The following is an 18,023-nucleotide window of genomic DNA, read 5'->3' as shown; positions in this document are numbered from 1 at the left end:
TCTCGAGTTAGACAGCACCAATTGTATTTATTTATTAATGGTCAATTGTAATGGAGATTCCAGGGAACACCAACATGTGGCTGTTTTCCCAAGGTTTTATTACATGTACAGTGTTGGTTTTTTTCTTATTTCAGTCTCAGACCATCTGAGAGTGGAGAGCTGCTGGTTTATGTCAGAAATGATGGAAGCTGGACGCTATCGGCTCTGTTTGCCTTTATTGAGAGTGTCCTTTCTGTTTACTGCTGTCATAGTGGAGCATAAGAGTCACCGGCTTCATATTTAATAACAGCTCTATAAAAGCCTTCTGCTGGGGAAAACAGCCTCGTATTGAGGAACTAATAAAAGTCACAGACAGTGAACCGTGAATCAGCGTGAAGTCCTACAGTTCTATGAAAGGATTAACATCAGTCTTTTAAAGGTGTTTTGCTGATTCTGAATTCCTCTTTTTTGTGTCCATGCGAGAGCAGCTGATGTACCAGCAGACTGTCTCCGATCAACCAGTAGAACACCGTCAGCGCTTCCCCAGCTGGGAGAACGACGGCCGTCAGGTTGACCTCGTGGTTCCTTCCTACAATGGGAACCACCTCCAGGTGCACGGCCTGCAGAGGGGCTGCGAAGAAAACGGAAAAGAGGATGCTGTTTTTCCAGATAAACATGATTTGGTTTGGTTCGTCTTGAAATATCACTGGAAAGACACAGTTTGAAACATAAAGATAAAGAACACCCAATTGGACTTTTTTCATGAAAGATGTATTGACAAACCCAAGAAATATTGGTAAATGACTTCTGTCTTTTGGGTAAACAATGAAAGGCTGGCGGTGAGGTGAAACCTTATGTCTTAATTGAAAGGAAATTGAAAAATTGGACTCATTAGAAGTGAATCTGAATCGAATGAACCATAGAAAAGAGAAGCAAAGCATGTGAAGAGGGTTAAAGGTGAACTGGCCGACCTGCGACCTGGATGAACATGGTGGCCTCGTCGTGGCCGGCCATGTTCTCGGCTTTCACCGTGACCCTGTAGACGCCGGGGTTTTCGTAGCGGTGCTGGATGGGCTCGTCGGTCACCGTCAGGTTCTGGTAGATGGCTCGGACCCCGTCTCCCAGGTCCACCTGGTACTTGGTGCTGCTGGTGTCGCCCTGTCGGCAAAGTAAAAGAGACGAGATAAAATAAAAATGTCACAACCGAACAAAGAAGAAAAGGCGGACAAGCTTCCCCACTTCACCTGCTCCTGGTGGACGATGAAGGTGATGTCGTCTCCGGGCGAAACGGCCAGCATCTGCCCCTTAATGCCCACCTGCAGGCCTCTAGGGGGCAGCAGAGGGCAGCTGTGCTGTTTGGAGCTCTGCTGCTTGTTCAGCCCACCTTCACAGGTGTTTGATATCAGCTTCCTGTAGCTGGAACACAGCGGAGAGGAGGGCTAGTGTTAGCATTCGCCATTATTTTCGACGTCCACACAGCATTGTTGTGGAAGTTTTGAAGCAGAATATACTTCAAAAACTGCTGCTGTGTTTTGGTCCACAGCTTAAACTTCTGTTTTGTAACTTTGGGCCCAAACCCAGATATGGAAGCTGCCTAATGCCGGTAAGTCTTCTAAAGTCATGCATAACTGAAGGATTTCTGCCTGCAGCTCTACAGCTACTCGGTCCTGCACTTCAATTTCAATCCATCATTCACTTTAACAGTCAGAGTCTAAAACGGAAATTACCAAAAATTAATGAGCTTTTTGCTGATATCAAACAATCATTTAAAGTGATTGCTGTGACGGAAACCTGGTTAAAAGAGATTCATATTGATAAAGTTCAAATCAAAGGTTATAATCTGTTTTATGCAAATCGGGTGGAAAAAGGAGGTGGAGGAGTAGCCCTTTATGTAGATGAAAATCTGCATAGTAAAGTCATTGAAATGAAAACTGTAATTATTCCAAACTTAATGGAAGTGCTCACAATTGAGATCATCAGCGATATTGGCAAAAATATACTTGTTAGTTGTGTTTATAGACCACCTGGGCCTGGTATAGAGCTGTTCACAGACAAAATTCTTGAATTGTTTGCAGATGTTAAAAATAAAACAATCATAGTCTGTGGTGACTTCAACATTGATCTGGGTAACAATGCAGCGTCAAATGACTTTAAAAATTATATGCAAATGGCAGGACTATGTCCGATGATAACAAAGCCAACTAGAATTACTACCCATAGCGCAACCATCATTGATAACATATACACAACTTTACATGGAGACATAATTAGTGGCATTCTTATGACCGATGTGAGTGATCACCTACCTGTATTTACTATTTTTAAAAAATTGTGCATTACCCCTGAGCGAGAAAAAACTTCAATTTTTATACGAGACAAATCCAATAAAGCCATTGAGGCCTTCAGAGAGGATTTAAAGAAACAAAATTGGGATCAAGTTTATACAGGAGATTTAAATAATGCCTACAACACTTTCATGGAGATACTTATTAATTTATACAACAAAAATTGCAAAATAACCAAAGTTGCTTGTGTCGAGAAAAATACTATTAATAACCCATGGATGACAAGTGGTCTGAAAAACGCCTGTAAGAAAAAAAATTATCTCTACAGAATGTTTCTCAAACTAAGAACAAAAGAAGCCGAGGTTCGGTATAAAAAATATAAAAATAAACTGATATCAATTCTAAGACAACAGAAAAAGGATTACTACACAAAATTAATAGAGAAAAGCAAAAATAGTACAAAAAACACATGGAGTGTAATTAACACAGTCTTGCACAAAGGCAAGGTTAAACCCATAATTCCAAACCATATAACCAAAAACAAAATAGACATTTTTGAAAAACAGGACATTGTAGAGGAATTTAATAATTACTTTGTGAATATAGGGAAAAATCTATCTCAAAATATCCCAGACGAAAACATAAATAGTGGAATAATACAAAATAATGAACGTAGCATCTTTCTTGAGCCCGTACAAGCAAATGAAATATTCAGTATTGTTCGTAAATTTCCAAATAAAAACTCCAATGACTATACAGACATGAACATGTCACTGATAAAACAAATAATAGATGTCGTGATTGAACCCTTTAAATACATCTGTAACTTGTCATTTACCACAGGAACATTTCCAGAGAGTATGAAAATAGCCAAAGTAATTCCACTTTTCAAAAAAGGAAATAAAAATGATGTCTCCAATTACAGACCTATATCGTTACTTCCTCAGCTCTCAAAAATTTTAGAAAAATTATTTGTGATCAGATTAAATAAATTTATTGTTAAACACAACATTTTAAGTAACAATCAATATGGATTTCGGACTAATCACTCAACCGCCACAGCAATTATGGAACTGGCAGAAGAAATCACAAATGCAATGGACAAGAAACGTTTCTTAGTAAGTGTCTTCGTAGATCTTCAAAAAGCATTTGATACTCTAGATCATGACATATTGCTGTATAAATTATATAAGTACGGTATAAGAGGTGTTGCTCACGAATGGGTCAAAAGCTATTTAAAAGACAGAAAACAATTTGTTCAAATCAACGATATAAAATCTAAAAATGGAAACGTAACTTGTGGGGTTCCTCAAGGATCCGTCCTTGGACCAGTGCTCTTTCTTCTTTATATCAATGACATTGACACTGCTTCCAGCTTATTGAAATGCATCTTGTTTGCGGATGATACTACTTTGTATTATGCTGGAGACAATATAAATGAAGTATTAGAAATTGTAGAAAAAGAGTTTCAGAATGTTATAAAATGGTTCAACGCTAACAAACTATCTTTGAACATCAGTAAGACCAAATATATGATTTTCAGTTACAGAAGGACAGACGTTGACACAACACTGACAGTGGAAGGTATAGAGATTGAGAGAACAAATGAAATTAAGTTTTTAGGTGTATTGCTGGATGAACAACTAACATGGAAATCCCATATAGAGTACGTTAAAACTAAGATTTCTCAAACCATTGCTGTTCTGTACAAATTGAAAGAGTCACTTCACAATAATTCTTTGTTTCTGTTGTACAATTCATTGATTATACCATATCTGACCTACTGCGTTGAAGTCTGGGGAAATGCTTGTAAGACCTACATTGAACCACTCTTCCTCTTACAGAAACGAGCGATTCGTGTGGTGAATGGAAGTGGTTACAGAGACCACACTAACCCAATATTTATAAAATTGAAATCCTTAAAAATGAAAGAATTGGTAGAACTCAACCTTCTTAAAACAATGTATAAAGCTCACCGGAAAAAATTACCATTTAATTTACAGAATAGATTTGCAAAGCGAGACAGTCAATATAGATTAAGAGGCACTGAAGTTTTCAAACGACCAGAATCAAGAACCAAATTGAAAGAAAGATGCATCACAACAAAAGGAATCAATTTATGGAATAAACTTGACAGTGAAATTAAGAGGTCTCAGTCCATTCACATCTTCAAGAAATGTTTAAAAGCACAGTTATTGGGAGGGTACGACTCTGTTTTAAAGAATGGTCAAACTTAGAATGATTGTTTCTTTTGAACATATCTCATTAAGGTTTTTTTTTTTTGTTTTTTTTTGTATTTACACTTGGGAAATGGTTGTATTTGATCTGCAATTATTTGTGAAATGGTCATATTTGTATTTTGATTTAGTGAAATTGTTGTCTTGAATCTTGCATTTTTTTTTTTTTTTTGTGATATGTTAAATCTTGACAAATTGTCATTTATTTTATGTTAATAGGGGCAGACATCATAAGTCTCACTTCTTTCTGTTCCTTTTCATTTCTTTCTTTTAAAAAAGAATGAAACAAATAAAATCAATCAATCAATCAATCAATCAATTTCAGATACCTGAAATCATGTGTGTGTGTTTGTGTGTGTGTGTGTGTGTGTGTGTGTGTGTGTGTGTATACTGACCCAGTGCTGGACTCGTAGTTCTGTCCTGGATGACACTCTTCGGGCGGTGCGTCCGGATCGTGCCAGAAGTCAGCAAAACAGCGATCCCCTTCGGTGCTGGCTCGCTCAAAACCATAGTCACTGCGCACACACACACACACACACACACACACACACACACACACACACAGAAAGTTGTAAAGAATGATTTCAGATTAAAGTGGAGATCGCTTAAGTTAAGTTGGTTAAAATCACTTTTTGCGTTTTTTCTTTGTTTTGTTTGTGTGGCTTGAGTTGATCTCATTCCATTCCAAAAGACTTAGGCTTTAGACATTTTTCAGTTAGTAAAGTTTCACATTTACTCAGCAAAGCTTTGAAAATGATGCCTGTTTACTCGAAAATAATGCAGAAATGCAGACAGCGCTGCAGTTAGCATGCCTCAGTGTACCCAACGATGAATTTATAAGAACCAGAACCAGAATTTATAGCTATTTCTAAGAACCTCAAGGAACAAATGTTACATTTTGTCAACTTATTAAACCTTGAAACTCAAACTTATACAAATGTTTTTCTTCTTATGTTTGATTTGTGGTGTCTGACAGCATTCGGCCTGTAAAACTGAGGAGAACATGTGGTGAAACATCTGTGTGACCCACCAGTTGAAGTCCTTCTCAGTGCACTGGCAGGACTTGTTGGTGAGGGTGGAGGTGTAGCTCTTCCCCTTGATACAGAACGACGTGTCCTTCCTCTTCCTGAAAGTCCGCTCCTGGCCCATGATGCACTTCTCTCCCTTCGAGGGAAGAGAACCGATCCAGAGTCGCTGTAGTGGTGCCTTTCATGAAGATGAAAACACAAATCGTGTGTGTGTGTAAGTGTGTGTGTTACCTGCAGGTCTGTGAGCTGCCACGACTCGTAATCGGACTCGGTGCACTGACGGGGGAAAGACTGCCTGAAGTCCACTTTGACCAGCTCCCAGTCTGACCTGTAGCTGATGTGGCCGAACACTCTGAAAACACACACAAGAAACACACACATCCATCTCCTGCTTCTTCATTTAGGTTAACGGTGGTCAAACCTGTCGCCTCACGTGTCTGTGGTATTATCTATTTTTTATTTCTTGAACTTGTTTCAGTGATTTTGGCTTCTTAACATGTTCTCGCCATTGAAAACCACCATTTAAGATCCCAGAGCCCTTGGCTGCACCGGCCTGATGAAGTGCTGAAGAGAATTTGGTTCAGTTACGAGTAGAATTGCATGACCTCTGACAAATCCCGAATCTTAATCCCCATAAAAAATCCCCTCGCTCGTGTAGTTTCACATTGTGTATCAGCTGCCTTGACTCTAATATCCAAATCATGCTCGCTCCTATTTGCTCCAGAAACCCAGATAATCTTCACCTCAACAATCTGGCAGCATTACACATGGATTATATCTCCAGTGGGAGAACCGAGCAGCTCACTCGGAGAGGTGCAGTTCCGCCTCTTTACCAGTAGATGGTAGTATCCACCAACCCTGGTCCCCATTTGATGGTTCTAATTCTCCAGATCATGAAGGACGTGTTCAATCTGTCTGCTTACAGTCTATAAACTCTCCAGCAGTCACGTTTAAACCTGCACTTTTATGGAAGGACCTTCCACATCTGCCTCGGTACCACAGGTCTGAAACCTTCATGACCAAAACACACGATTTAACAACGTTCCGCCAAATAAAAGTCACCCGGAGCCCCGAGACACAACACGGCTCATAAAGCCGGACGTTACGTTTGATTATACACACAAAAACCCCAGCTCGTTTATGAAGCGTCAGGACTGCAGATTCAAACCTTTTTGACGGCTTTAGCTTTTTCAGTGTGGATTTACACGTAAAGAAGCATAAGATTAATTTGGAGAAATTGGCTGAATTTGATTTGTTTTCAGCCATTTTAGGTATTTTGACTTTTCTGAAGTTTATGCTTCTTGTGGTTTAAGCTGTTTTGATCGTTTTAGTAATTTTAGTAGCATTAGCCACTAAATAGCTTTACTTTTAAGCTAACTACATAGCTTTGCTTTTATTTTGAGCATGCTAGCATGTGCTCAGAAGGCATTCAATGTGTTGCATGATGTTTTTTTTGCATATCACTGGCGTTTCACAGAGTGATATCTAAAGTTGACTTCTGTAGGTGCCCGCATGCTAGCATGACAAATAAGTTGAGTTAATGTGCTATATGTACAGGAGCAGAATAAAATCAGTGAAGAGTTGAAGTATTTAACTCCGTGCTGCTTGTGCAGCTTAAAAAAAAACTCTGGCCAATCCATTGTTTACGCCTGTGGATCACAAGTTACAAACAGCTAACGCACTCGTCACATCAACGCAATGATCTGATCTCTCAGTTGGAAGGAATCCAACTTGACTGACCGAAATAAAAGTCACAATGCGGCCAAATTTCCGTGGGAGCTGAGCGGCGGACTCACGTCATGACGAGGGTCTCGTCTCCCGGCTCGCTCAGGAGTCCGTCGACGAACACGGACGTGCTGGTGAAGTTGTGGACGCTCCACGTTCGGCCTTCGTCGATACTGAACCTACGAGAAAGACGGCGTACAATCAAGACCAGAATCAGACTTTAGACTTCCTGGACTTCATTGTTTCAAACATAAAAGCATAATTTTAGAAACCTTCATGCTTCATCTGAAGCTTAGTGGCAGCTGACAGATCCATGAGGCCAAATCATCACACTTTGTACCAGAAAATCCACAAGATTTACCCAAACGGCATCTATTCGTCAAGCTTTCGCTTCATACAGCCTCTAAATGTGAGCCGATTGTTGTCATGTAGCAGCATTTGGTGTTGGAGCTTTCCTCAATCCTGACTCAAAAGGAAAAGAAACAAACAAGCTGAGCCATCTGCTCCACTTGGTTCGCCGCGCTGACGACGGTGGCGGCGGCGGCGGCGGCGGAGGGGGATCGATGCGGAATCCGGCAGTGTGTCGCTCGCACTGCGGGCTGCGCCTTTTAATGACTTTCTAACACAGACGACAATAAGATAATCAGCAGGTAAACATGCACAGTGGGAGGAGAGTGGAACGAATACACAGAGACACTTGAAGACGTCGCTCCGGAGGCCTCGGCGTCTTTCAAAAGAAGCGCCGCTGCTTTTTCTCACAGCAGAAGCGGCAGGATTGAGGGTTAGAAGGCTTTGTAGCCTCCTGAAATCGCAGCAGCTATGAGGTTTGAAGATAGACCAGCTTTACACACAACAACATCTCTCTGTTTATCTGTCTCTACACCAAATCCAGCCCTGTGATGGGTCCAAAGTTTAAGTGCTGTTGTCTTGAGAGCTTAAACAAAAGAGGTAATGCAAAGAAATCATGAAATAAGTAAGTGAAGCAGCATAAATAAAACATATTTACGCTAGATTTCTTCCAGAGGGATGGGGAACGTAGAGGGGTACAACCAAAAGTGGACTGCGATGGCTCACTGTAGCTCTTTGCATATAAATATTCAGACATGGATGGAAGCTTCAGTCCTTCTGCTGTCAGCCCAATCCAAACAGGTTCACTTAGGGAGTCCTGATGATTTTCAGTAGGACGACTGCAGGTCTCAATGTGTTCATCTCATGATGGCTACTTCCAGCTTTATGCTCTGTGTTGACTGAGAGAGGCTCCAATGACTACGATCATAGTCTGGATCAATCAGGTATAAAGGACAGTTGGATGGACTGTCAGAGAAGGGAGGTTCTTGATCTGTTCTTTCTGTTTCAGCATCTTTGTCTTAAATTGGGTCTTTGGTCATATTCTGCATCGCAGCTTTGATCGTTCTTATTTCTCGTTCTCCTCTGGTTTTAGGTTTTGTCTTGTGGTGTCAGCATGAGGCGGCGTCCTCCTGCTGGCGTTGTCTTGTCTGTTCAGTTGTTTTATTCAAACAAGATCAAACTCATTCGAGTTTGATTTCTGAACCGTCTGAGTGTTTAGTCAGTCATCTGCCCGCCGTCTTGCGTGCAGAACCAGAGATGAAGAGTGAGTTAAAGATTTGGGTTGAGAACTGGAATAAAAGTGATCTTTTTGCTGTTGATATACTGAGGCCTAAGTAAAGAACGTTTCTGTTCACTTTAAGACTCATTTAAACTGTAATGCTACCACCACCAGTCTCACAAAGTGCCTCTTTCTGCCTCAAAATGGCACAAACGTTGTGACGTTTGTGCCATTTTGAGGCACAAAGATCTGTTTCTATTCATGCGCGGAGAGTAAATGAGCGTCCGATGACTGGACGCTGACGCCGTCAACGATTTTAAAAGATCAGGAAGGACACAGCAGTTCATTTGTTTCTCACATTATTACAGAGAAATGACTTCAGGCTGTCCGGTTATGAAAGTGCCAGATGCCTTTCACAGGAGGAAGGCAGTGGGTGGGAGAGAGCGGACCTTGATCCAGGACCTGACATGGGTGATGGAGTTTCAGTCGAGGCTTTGTCAGTGAATGAGGCGACCGATGCTCCGAAATCAACTCCGAAAAAACTTATTAGGATCAGGTGGCTGAGAGACAGTCCAGGTGAAGGTTCGGCCTCACAGGAAACTCAAACCAAATCAGTGCTGCCATTAGAACTCCGGATCAAAGCCAACTTCAGGAAGTCATTGTTTGAGCCACAGTTTTCTGAAGCCCTGGGGCACAAAATACCCACAAAACCCCTGAAACAGCTCAGGTCATCAAGGAAATGCAGAACTTTGGTGGTGAAGCATTAATTTGGCCGTTTGTCCCCGATGGGATGAAGAGATTGAGTGAGAGAGGGAACTGTTTTAGCCCCAACCCTCATGTTTTAAGCAGACTTTGTCATTATTCACACAAAATCTACATTTTTCCTATAATTTCAAGTCGTTGTTAGTTTAAAAGAAGTTAATCAGAAGTTTTACAATCACTTCTTATATTCTTAAACAGAATTCTTGTGACACCAACTGAGCAACCTCCACACGCCGATGTCCTCAGTCACCCATCCTATTAGATCTCATTTCCGCCAGCTAATACCCGAGTTATTAGAGTTATTCGAAATGGAGGTCGAGATAACCCCTTAATCAATCAGATTAGCCAGCCAAACTTATAATTATGCTTCATGCCACGCGTCGGCCTTCGCTCAGCTCCTCCAGCACTGTAAAGAGACCTGGAACAGTAGCCATCATAAATCATTAATGTCCAGAGCGGAGTCCTGTCCAGGCGCCGTGTTGCGGTGGCATCTCATTTCTCAGCCTGCTACCCTTTCCTAATTAACTGATACCAATGCCTTGTGTGAATTACAGAGTTTAAAAAAAAAAAAAGGAGCGAGAACCTCTTTGGAGTTTGAGTGAGTGCATGAGAGCAGCCGGAGAACCGCCGGAAATAATTTGAGTGTGTGTGTGTGTGTGTGTGTGTGTGTGTGTGTGTGTGTACATGAGAGGTAGCTGCTTGTTTTTCAAGTGGCTTTGAAAAGCAAGCGAAAGTCATATTCAGTCCACTAAATAACAATAGTGTTTTGTCTTTGCTCCCAAAATCCTTGAAAATTCAGCATTAGAAATGTGTTCAGAGAATTAACAGACGACCTCCCGACCGAAGGACAGATCAGTCCTCCCTCCGCTCTACTTTCTCTCTGCCTCACCTTTTCTTTTATCTGCCTTCATAAAGGTTACGTCGGGCCAAAAGCTCCTATTTTAAAGACAATAACTCCTGCTACTCAGAGTCTGTTGAACCGCTGACCCGGCGATGATTGGAGGAGTTATACCTACGACTCCGACGCAATTATCCCAGCGCACGGAAATGTCAGCCCCGCGTCTGTGAAATATTTGTTCTGTCGCTGCTCTGTTAATTAGGTAGTCCGATGTAGTCCGATCCAGAACACGTGCAGAATCGTTACGCTGTTTTTGACGAGGATCGTGAAGGACACTCGTCTGTGAAAATAGTGCATCTGGTGCCATGAGACCTGTGAATCCCAATTCAGGTCAATATGAATTGACGGTAGATGTGACAGTAAGTCAGTAAGTAAGTAAAACTCCATATAGAGCTCAGTTTAATATCAGGAAATAACTGTATGAATGTCAGAGAGCACCAACAGTGACGTATCTGGAAGCGTTCCATCCTCTGGTGAATCAGGATTCTGCAAAATTCAAATCAAAAACAGATGTTCATGGAGTTTCAAAGCTGCAATTTGGATATATTTCATTATTATTTTAGTTTTTGGGGCCCTTTCTTCTAGGAATTTTACTTTTGCTGTATTATTTGTTGTTTCCATAGATTGTCCCACCTTAGCGACATTTTAAAGATCTTATTCCTCTTTCCTTTTCTCCATTTTTTTCTGTTTTCTGTTTTTTGTTCTTCTGAAAATTTCAAGCAGTTCCAGCAACTGTAATTAAATGAGTTTGAAATAAGTTTTTCCTACATTATTTTATTACTTGTGTGTATTTTCTTATTTTTTTTTTGTGAGTAGTGTGATTACACACCATCACAATATTTAATATTTTATGAGATTTCTAAAGAACAGCATCAGTCACATCATCTCGAAACATCAAATGGAAATTAAACCATCAGTGTTTATGTGAATATATTAGAAGTATAAAATGAAAGAGTCATTCTTGATCACTTCTAAAGATTCAGAAAATCCAGCAGAGGCAGCAGGAGTTTGTCTCCTCCAGCAGCTTGAACCTGTTTGGGACGAGCAGACCAGGCTTCATGTCGCTGTCAGGTTCTTGTGATGATTTGCTGCTGCTAACCCTCGTTACACATGCAGCCGTAAGCAAAATATGAATAATGTAGAGGAAGGGAAACTAGGCTGAGAGGAGGTCTGGAAGGAAAGAAACCAAACTCAATCCAGACATAAACACATTTCCAAAGAAATTCTGCAGATTTTATAATCTATTTGACTTTTGTTTCTTAAATAAATGACGTTTATTTGATAATCAACAAGCTGGTTTAAATTTGTATTGACTTGAGTTTCAGTTTTTAAATTAAGTTCTGGTCTAAAAATGACCGTAAAACACACTGTTGAAAGTTGTATTTCACAGTGGTTCGTCCAGTTTAATCAGAGAATTTAGAGAGTGGTTTTTACTGGGAGGCAGAACAATCGCGGAGCGGGGCGGCCATGAAGGTTCTCCCACTAATAGGAAACCAGGACCTCAGTGTTCGGTTTGCTTTTCGGGCAGTGAAGTGGTAGAAACGGGCTCCACTCCAGCAGACTCCTTCACACTCCAGCCTTTGGGGTTATCGATTCCACCGAGGCACGGAGGAAGGGAAAATGTGAAGGACTCCTCGCCCGTCTGAAAAGGTCATTTGATTTAAGTTGGCGATAAATGCTTTTTTTTTTTGGAGCACTCCCTTATCTGCGGTCTGTCATTATTCCATCCCTGTTTATTAAGGTCGACCAGATAGCATCTTGCTGAGCTGGAAATTGTCAGCGTGAGTTGAGGCGCCAGAGAGAGAGAGATGATCTGAAATGGTTTTGAAGGGTACTGCGCTGGAGAGTCCCTGCGTTTCCCCTCTATGATACCACGATGTGAGTGGAGGACTTCACCGAACGCCGCCAAGGGGTCAAGAGTTGCCACGGAAACCAGCAGATCAAAAAAACTAGCAGCCTCTACTAGTGGACGGACTTGTTGCGACAGTTCAGACGATGCGTCTCAATGCCAACCGAGAGGGAAACTACGTACTTTTCCAGGTTTAAGAACTCTTACTTGAGGATCTTGAGCGGGATGGACGTGTCCTTGATGGCGACGATGACCCCTCCGTGGTCCAGGTACAGGATGTGATGCTCCTCCTCAAACACCTGAGGAAAAACAAACAACGACAAGACTTCCTGAAGAGTCGATATGGAGCCGGACGGCGTTCGTCAGACCGAACCGCGTACCTGTCTCCACGTCTTCCCGCAGTCTGAGGTGATGTACATCTCCTCCTTATACTCCACCAGCTTGGAGCCAAGGTTACCTGAAGGAAAGATGAAGGGTTTGATCAGGTGGGAAGGCAGTAGTGTGATTTCTACTAATGGACAAGTGCGTGGATTTAGAGTTGAGTCAAACTGAGTTAAACGTGACAGAAAGGAAGGAGTATCGTAGGGAGTCAAGGGAGTCAAGAAGACAGAAGCACCATGCAGACGACAGCAGGCGATGTCGTCTGCATGGTGCTTCTGTCTTCTTGACTCCTCGGAGGTAAGGCAAGAGGATTTTACCCTGCAATGACTTAAAAACTCAAAAAATCTCTGGTTTGCTGCTCAATACGAGAACCACACGCTTTCAAATCCAGTGGAAAACTGGTCAAACTGGTGATGTTAATGTGGAAAACAGCTGTTCGTAGTAAGTTTCACTGGTTCTTTGTATTAGATCTACTTCATAAAGAGTGGTTGAGTAAATATGTGTGCGTGTGCGTGTGTGTGTGTTTCTATTACAATCCCAGAACTGACAGCCGACCGCTGTGTTCAGCTTCTTTTAAGCATCAGGAGAGTATATCGCACACAAACAAACACACTGACATTTTTGGTAAATAAAACTGCTGGCAGTTCAGTAGAATCCTCCGTGCGCTCCAGTGCTCAGGCACACACACACTTATATATACACACACACTCAGGAATGGCCCTCTCCGGGTAAATGGAGGGTTTGTCTCAGGAGGAGTGGCGCTTTTTAGTTCATCCATGCGGACGGTTTGCATATAATGGGATGTTATTGTTGGGGGAGACGACACAAGGACACACGAGAGAATGGAGGCTGGTAGAGCCCCGGATATATTTTAATCAGTCACTTCTACAGTCAGAACATTTAAACCACTCTCATGAAGCATTTTTTTAAATTAATATTCCCATGGTCCCAAGCTAAAAGTCATGAGAAATAACACAGAAAAAAATCTTGAATACTACAGTTCATGTGAAAAAAAATCTAAAATGTGACTTTAAAAGTTTTTTTAAATTACAATTTTAACAAACTGTGTTGAAAATCATCTTCTGTATTTGCTTCGTTTGCCATGAAAAGCCTTTATAGAAGCGTTGAAGATGTTATAGCTGCACAGGACGGACTGACATCGCATTAATAAGCTTGGACTATACCTACTATCTGATTTTTTTTTTCATGATTTCAAATATCTGCCAAAAAAAAAAATGGAATAATTAAAGAAGTTGGAGAATGAACAAGCAATGACAGATGAAAATAACAGAAAGAAATTCAAGAAAAAAACACAGATAAAAGCAACATAAATTTAAAAAGAAGGTGTAAAATTTTCAATTTATCAACAGCATAAATGGCACCATTTCAGCTTGGCCCTTCGTTTACCATTCTTTTTGTCTCTGCTTTAATTAGACCGTCTGTACAGTGTGACTCTGGGTCTCCTGTGCTTTCAGGATCTGCTGTAGCTGAAATCTTTGTTCTTTATTAAAATATAGAGCTAAAGTTCCTGCTGCTGCCTCTCTACATGCTGAAATCTCATTTATAGTCAGTGGTTGGACCAGAAACATTGATTTCTTCTGTTAATGAGTGGGAAAAAAAGAAGCGAAACACTTCAGAAATGTCAGATGCAGAGAAGGTCAAACAGTCAGAAATACATAAATAACTGGAATTAGTGCTTCAACCTGTGAAGCTGCAGGTGACTTTAACGTCTGTCGGGACTCATGATCCACTGTTAAAGACAGTAATAAAGAGTCTGGTTCAGTGGCAGAACCGTGTATCTTCTGTGAATAATATTGATCACAGAAGACTGAGTTTGATCCCAAGCCTCAAAACACGCTGAAGTCCTAAAATCGATGGATTCATGAACTCTGATGAACGTCAAGCTGGACTTGAGAAGACTGGGTCAAGCTAGCAAGCTAGCTTCTTCTGAGAAGAAGGCGCCGATGCTACCACTTCGACTGTCATCACCAAGAACAGGAGCAGCCAGCCAAAAGCCCGTGGGCCAAAACTCTTCAATTCTTTTTCACGATGATTGTAAGAATCGACGTCAAAGGATCAAAAAGTGACGTTGCAGTGAACGCTCGACCGCTACGAGCCAGTTACTCCTGTACTTCCTTTTGTGACGCCTCGTGCTTCAGACTGAATGTTTAACTCCTCCTTCCAAACATGAAGCAACGATATTAAACCCTCATCAACTCTGTGGACACCTGGGTCTAAAACATGGAGGATTTTGATCAAAACTGTCCCGTCAACCGAGGCGAGGTGCGAGTCATTTTTCATCGACTCTACTCTAAACACATGCCGACGCCGCGGGGCAGATCTAGCGTCCTTTGGCATTGGCATTTAGGTTCAGACAAGCCCAGTCTGCAGAAGATAAGCGCATGAGAAAGTCATAAAATCAATGCACCCTGAAGCAAACCTTTTGTTTTAATATATGATTTTTTTTTCCAACAATACTGAACAACGTCGCAGATCAGCTGAGTGCAACCTGAGGTTCAAGCAATCAGAGGCGATAAATATGACACAGCACGTTTTAATAAAGTCAAATACAGATTTATATCTGACACCTTTCATAAAAAGAGACTGCAGATTGTGTTGAATTCATGGGATATTCACAGTATCTCTTCGAATGGCATCTATTGGTTAACCACACATCAGTGTTCCAGCAATGCTTCAATGGTCCATTTTTAAAAAGTTGTGTTTTCACCCATTTCCATGGAGATGGAATATTTCTGTAAAGTTTCATATTGGGCACCGTTTTCCAAAAGTTTAATTTCCAGTGACTCTGAGCATGGTTGACGTACAAATGGACCTGCAAAATGCAATTGAAGTTTTATTTATTCACTTGAAAACAATGTGTGAGAGGGCCTCAGTTTGTTTCAAAACTATTTCAGAACTTTGATGTGAGTGTAAATCACCCACTTGTTCCATTTACATGTGATAAAATATGTTTAAAAGCATTATTTTGACTTAAAATCACACATATTCCACCTGTTATTCTATTATTATGACTACTTAGATGATGGGCTATATGTTATTACACTACTGTCCTAATGTACATCCAAATAATTATGGGTAGATACGTGAACACTTCCACTGATTTTATTTGCAAAACACTTAATGCAATGTTTCGCAGTTTTATTTATGTTGTAAACTGACATGACTGAATGAGGTGAAGGGCGAGGGTTCGTGACGGTGGGCCCTCGGTACTCACCAGCGCCCATGATGAGACCCGGAGCGGAGTCTTTGGTGTGGACGGTTCCCGACACGTAGGGGTTGTCGGCCCAGCGCAGGTGGAGGTGGAGGTGGCAGTCCGGCTGATGATGAACACACAGACAACAGCGTGTGTCAATCCCTGAATAAACACGATGAACTTCCTCCAGAGGAATGTGTTGCTTTCTTTCAGGGAGTCGGACTCAGTAAACGCTCTGAAAGTGCTTCAGTGGAGAGGAAGGCGAAGTGAAGACATCCGCAATTTGCTCGGCCATATTTAATGAGTCTTACTGCGCAGATACCTGATAATCCCACACAAATACGGCTCAGTACAAGGGTCTTAGCCGTGCTAATCAAATTTAATGCAGTCAGATATTTAATGGAAGCTAATTTATTCCAAAGGAGAGCGTCGGACTGGAGTTTCACGAGTGCAAACATGAGTCGGAGCTGATCTGGAGCTCACTGCTTCAAACGTCAATAGGCTTAGCTGTGGAAAGCTGATTTCACCGAGCAGAGCTGTCCTATTCTCACAACTGGAAGTTTACAGTTCATCATACAATCAGCCAACCATCATTAAGTGGTCTGCAGCGCGTTTGATCTGCCGGTTCCTCTTTGCAGGCACGGCGCTGTTTTCAGTGTGATTTAATTACAATGCTTCTTCCTAATCTTCTCACCAAGATGTTTCTCTGTGTTAATCTAAATGGACACACTCCCTCTAAAGAATTCACCAGCAGCACATTGGATTAGTGTGGGTTGACTTTGAAAGCGTGCTCTGGTGTTTTTTTTTTTTTATTCTTTTGTTTGTTTTTCAAGACAGCTTTTCGAAATTAAGACAAATTAGTTCTGTCGTGTCAAATATACTCCACTCCAACAGAAGTACGGCCGAGTGGAGACTTGACTTCGCAAAGAGTAAAGGTGTTAATGCCTCACTTTGACTCTAAAGGTTATTTCATGACTTGGTTTTAGAGCAATTTCACCTAATGAGCCATTTTCGTGGCTCCGAGCACCGTCGTCGTGTAAACGCGGCCCCAAAACTCATTGAAAGTTTTGCCTTTTCACTTGATCCCTCCAGCGAGTCCTGGGCCGACCTCGGGGACGCCTGCCAGCTGGACGTTCCTGGCAAACCTCTATTGGGAAGCGAACAGAGGTGTTCAGACGGTTCCCCACAGGCCACCTGGAGCCAAGTGCTCGTTTCTGTTGGCCCGCAAAAAAAAATTCTTAAAATATGAGGAAATACGGCCCAAACAGTGAACTGAGCTGTCACGGCAGCTGGAGCTTGAACTCTTGTTCTCGTTCAGGGATCAGCCACCTTTGAGGGTACTGAGTAACACGAAGTGAAACTTTACCGGAAACCTACTGAATCATTTAAGTCATGTTCATCCAGAATCCTGGTCGACCAAAAATAGCAGGACTAAAGAAATGGAGACCAGCCAGAGTGCAGAAAAACAGAGTTTTAAAATGTAAGTACCCCTGGGTTGAACATCAGGTAAAAGAGTGCTGACTGTTGCTTGATTTGCTTTTTGAATTGATCACTGGATTTCTTGTAGGTGGGTGTGTGACTTGTGAGTCACTAGGTGGCGCCAGAAAAAAACAGCTTTCCATCAAGCGCACCACTTTTGTACAGGACAGCGCCATGGACGGACAGAGACTCATGACCATATCAATAGCTATTTAACTATGCTGCTGCCTGTACCTGATCGGACTAAAGCGCTGGCTTTGAGGCTGTCTGCTGCTGCCGTATTGTATCTAAACTTGTGTCTGTCATCACTAAACCCGCTTAGCATAAAGTATTTCTGAAAACAACTGAGATGAGGAATAAACTGCACAGTTAAAGAGTCTGTCCTCATTTTGGTTCCAATACAAGCAGTTTAGATGTCTTAGGAAAGTTTTCTGATGCGTCGGACATCTGCACCTCATTTGCATAAAGTTGTGAGGATTCTACTTTATGCAAATGAGCCGAGGGCTTCAATCCCTACACCTTTTATACGAAGGACCTTTCATTTTAAGAACTGTGAGCCTTCTCTATCACAAAGAAAATGTATGATAACACAAAACACAGTTACTGATTGAACAAATTA

The 18,023-nt window shown here is 41.6% G+C and overlaps 1 protein-coding gene across 5 annotated transcripts in view; it reads right to left on the bottom strand.

The window, feature by feature from the left end:
• The window catches only part of sorcs2 (sortilin-related VPS10 domain containing receptor 2), a 284,563-nt gene that overhangs the window by 7,941 nt on the left and 258,599 nt on the right, over positions 1-18,023 (bottom strand). For all 5 annotated transcript variants that reach the window (XM_030086674.1, XM_030086655.1, XM_030086664.1 and 2 more), the window contains exons 11-20: positions 15,947-16,049; positions 12,711-12,787; positions 12,538-12,629; positions 7,326-7,433; positions 5,761-5,881; positions 5,532-5,665; positions 4,897-5,016; positions 1,224-1,395; positions 951-1,137; positions 477-610 (exon numbers count right to left, since the gene is read on the bottom strand). In XM_030086674.1, the coding sequence (XP_029942534.1) occupies positions 477-610; positions 951-1,137; positions 1,224-1,395; positions 4,897-5,016; positions 5,532-5,665; positions 5,761-5,881; positions 7,326-7,433; positions 12,538-12,629; positions 12,711-12,787; positions 15,947-16,049 (1,248 nt within the window). The remainder of the gene's footprint in view (positions 1-476; positions 611-950; positions 1,138-1,223; positions 1,396-4,896; positions 5,017-5,531; positions 5,666-5,760; positions 5,882-7,325; positions 7,434-12,537; positions 12,630-12,710; positions 12,788-15,946; positions 16,050-18,023) is intronic.

This window comes from Salarias fasciatus, chromosome 3 (assembly GCF_902148845.1).
Source record: "Salarias fasciatus chromosome 3, fSalaFa1.1, whole genome shotgun sequence".
NCBI lineage: Eukaryota > Metazoa > Chordata > Actinopteri > Blenniiformes > Blenniidae > Salarias > Salarias fasciatus.
Note: the sequence above shows the minus strand (reverse complement) of the source record. Positions and strands in the feature narration are given on the sequence as shown.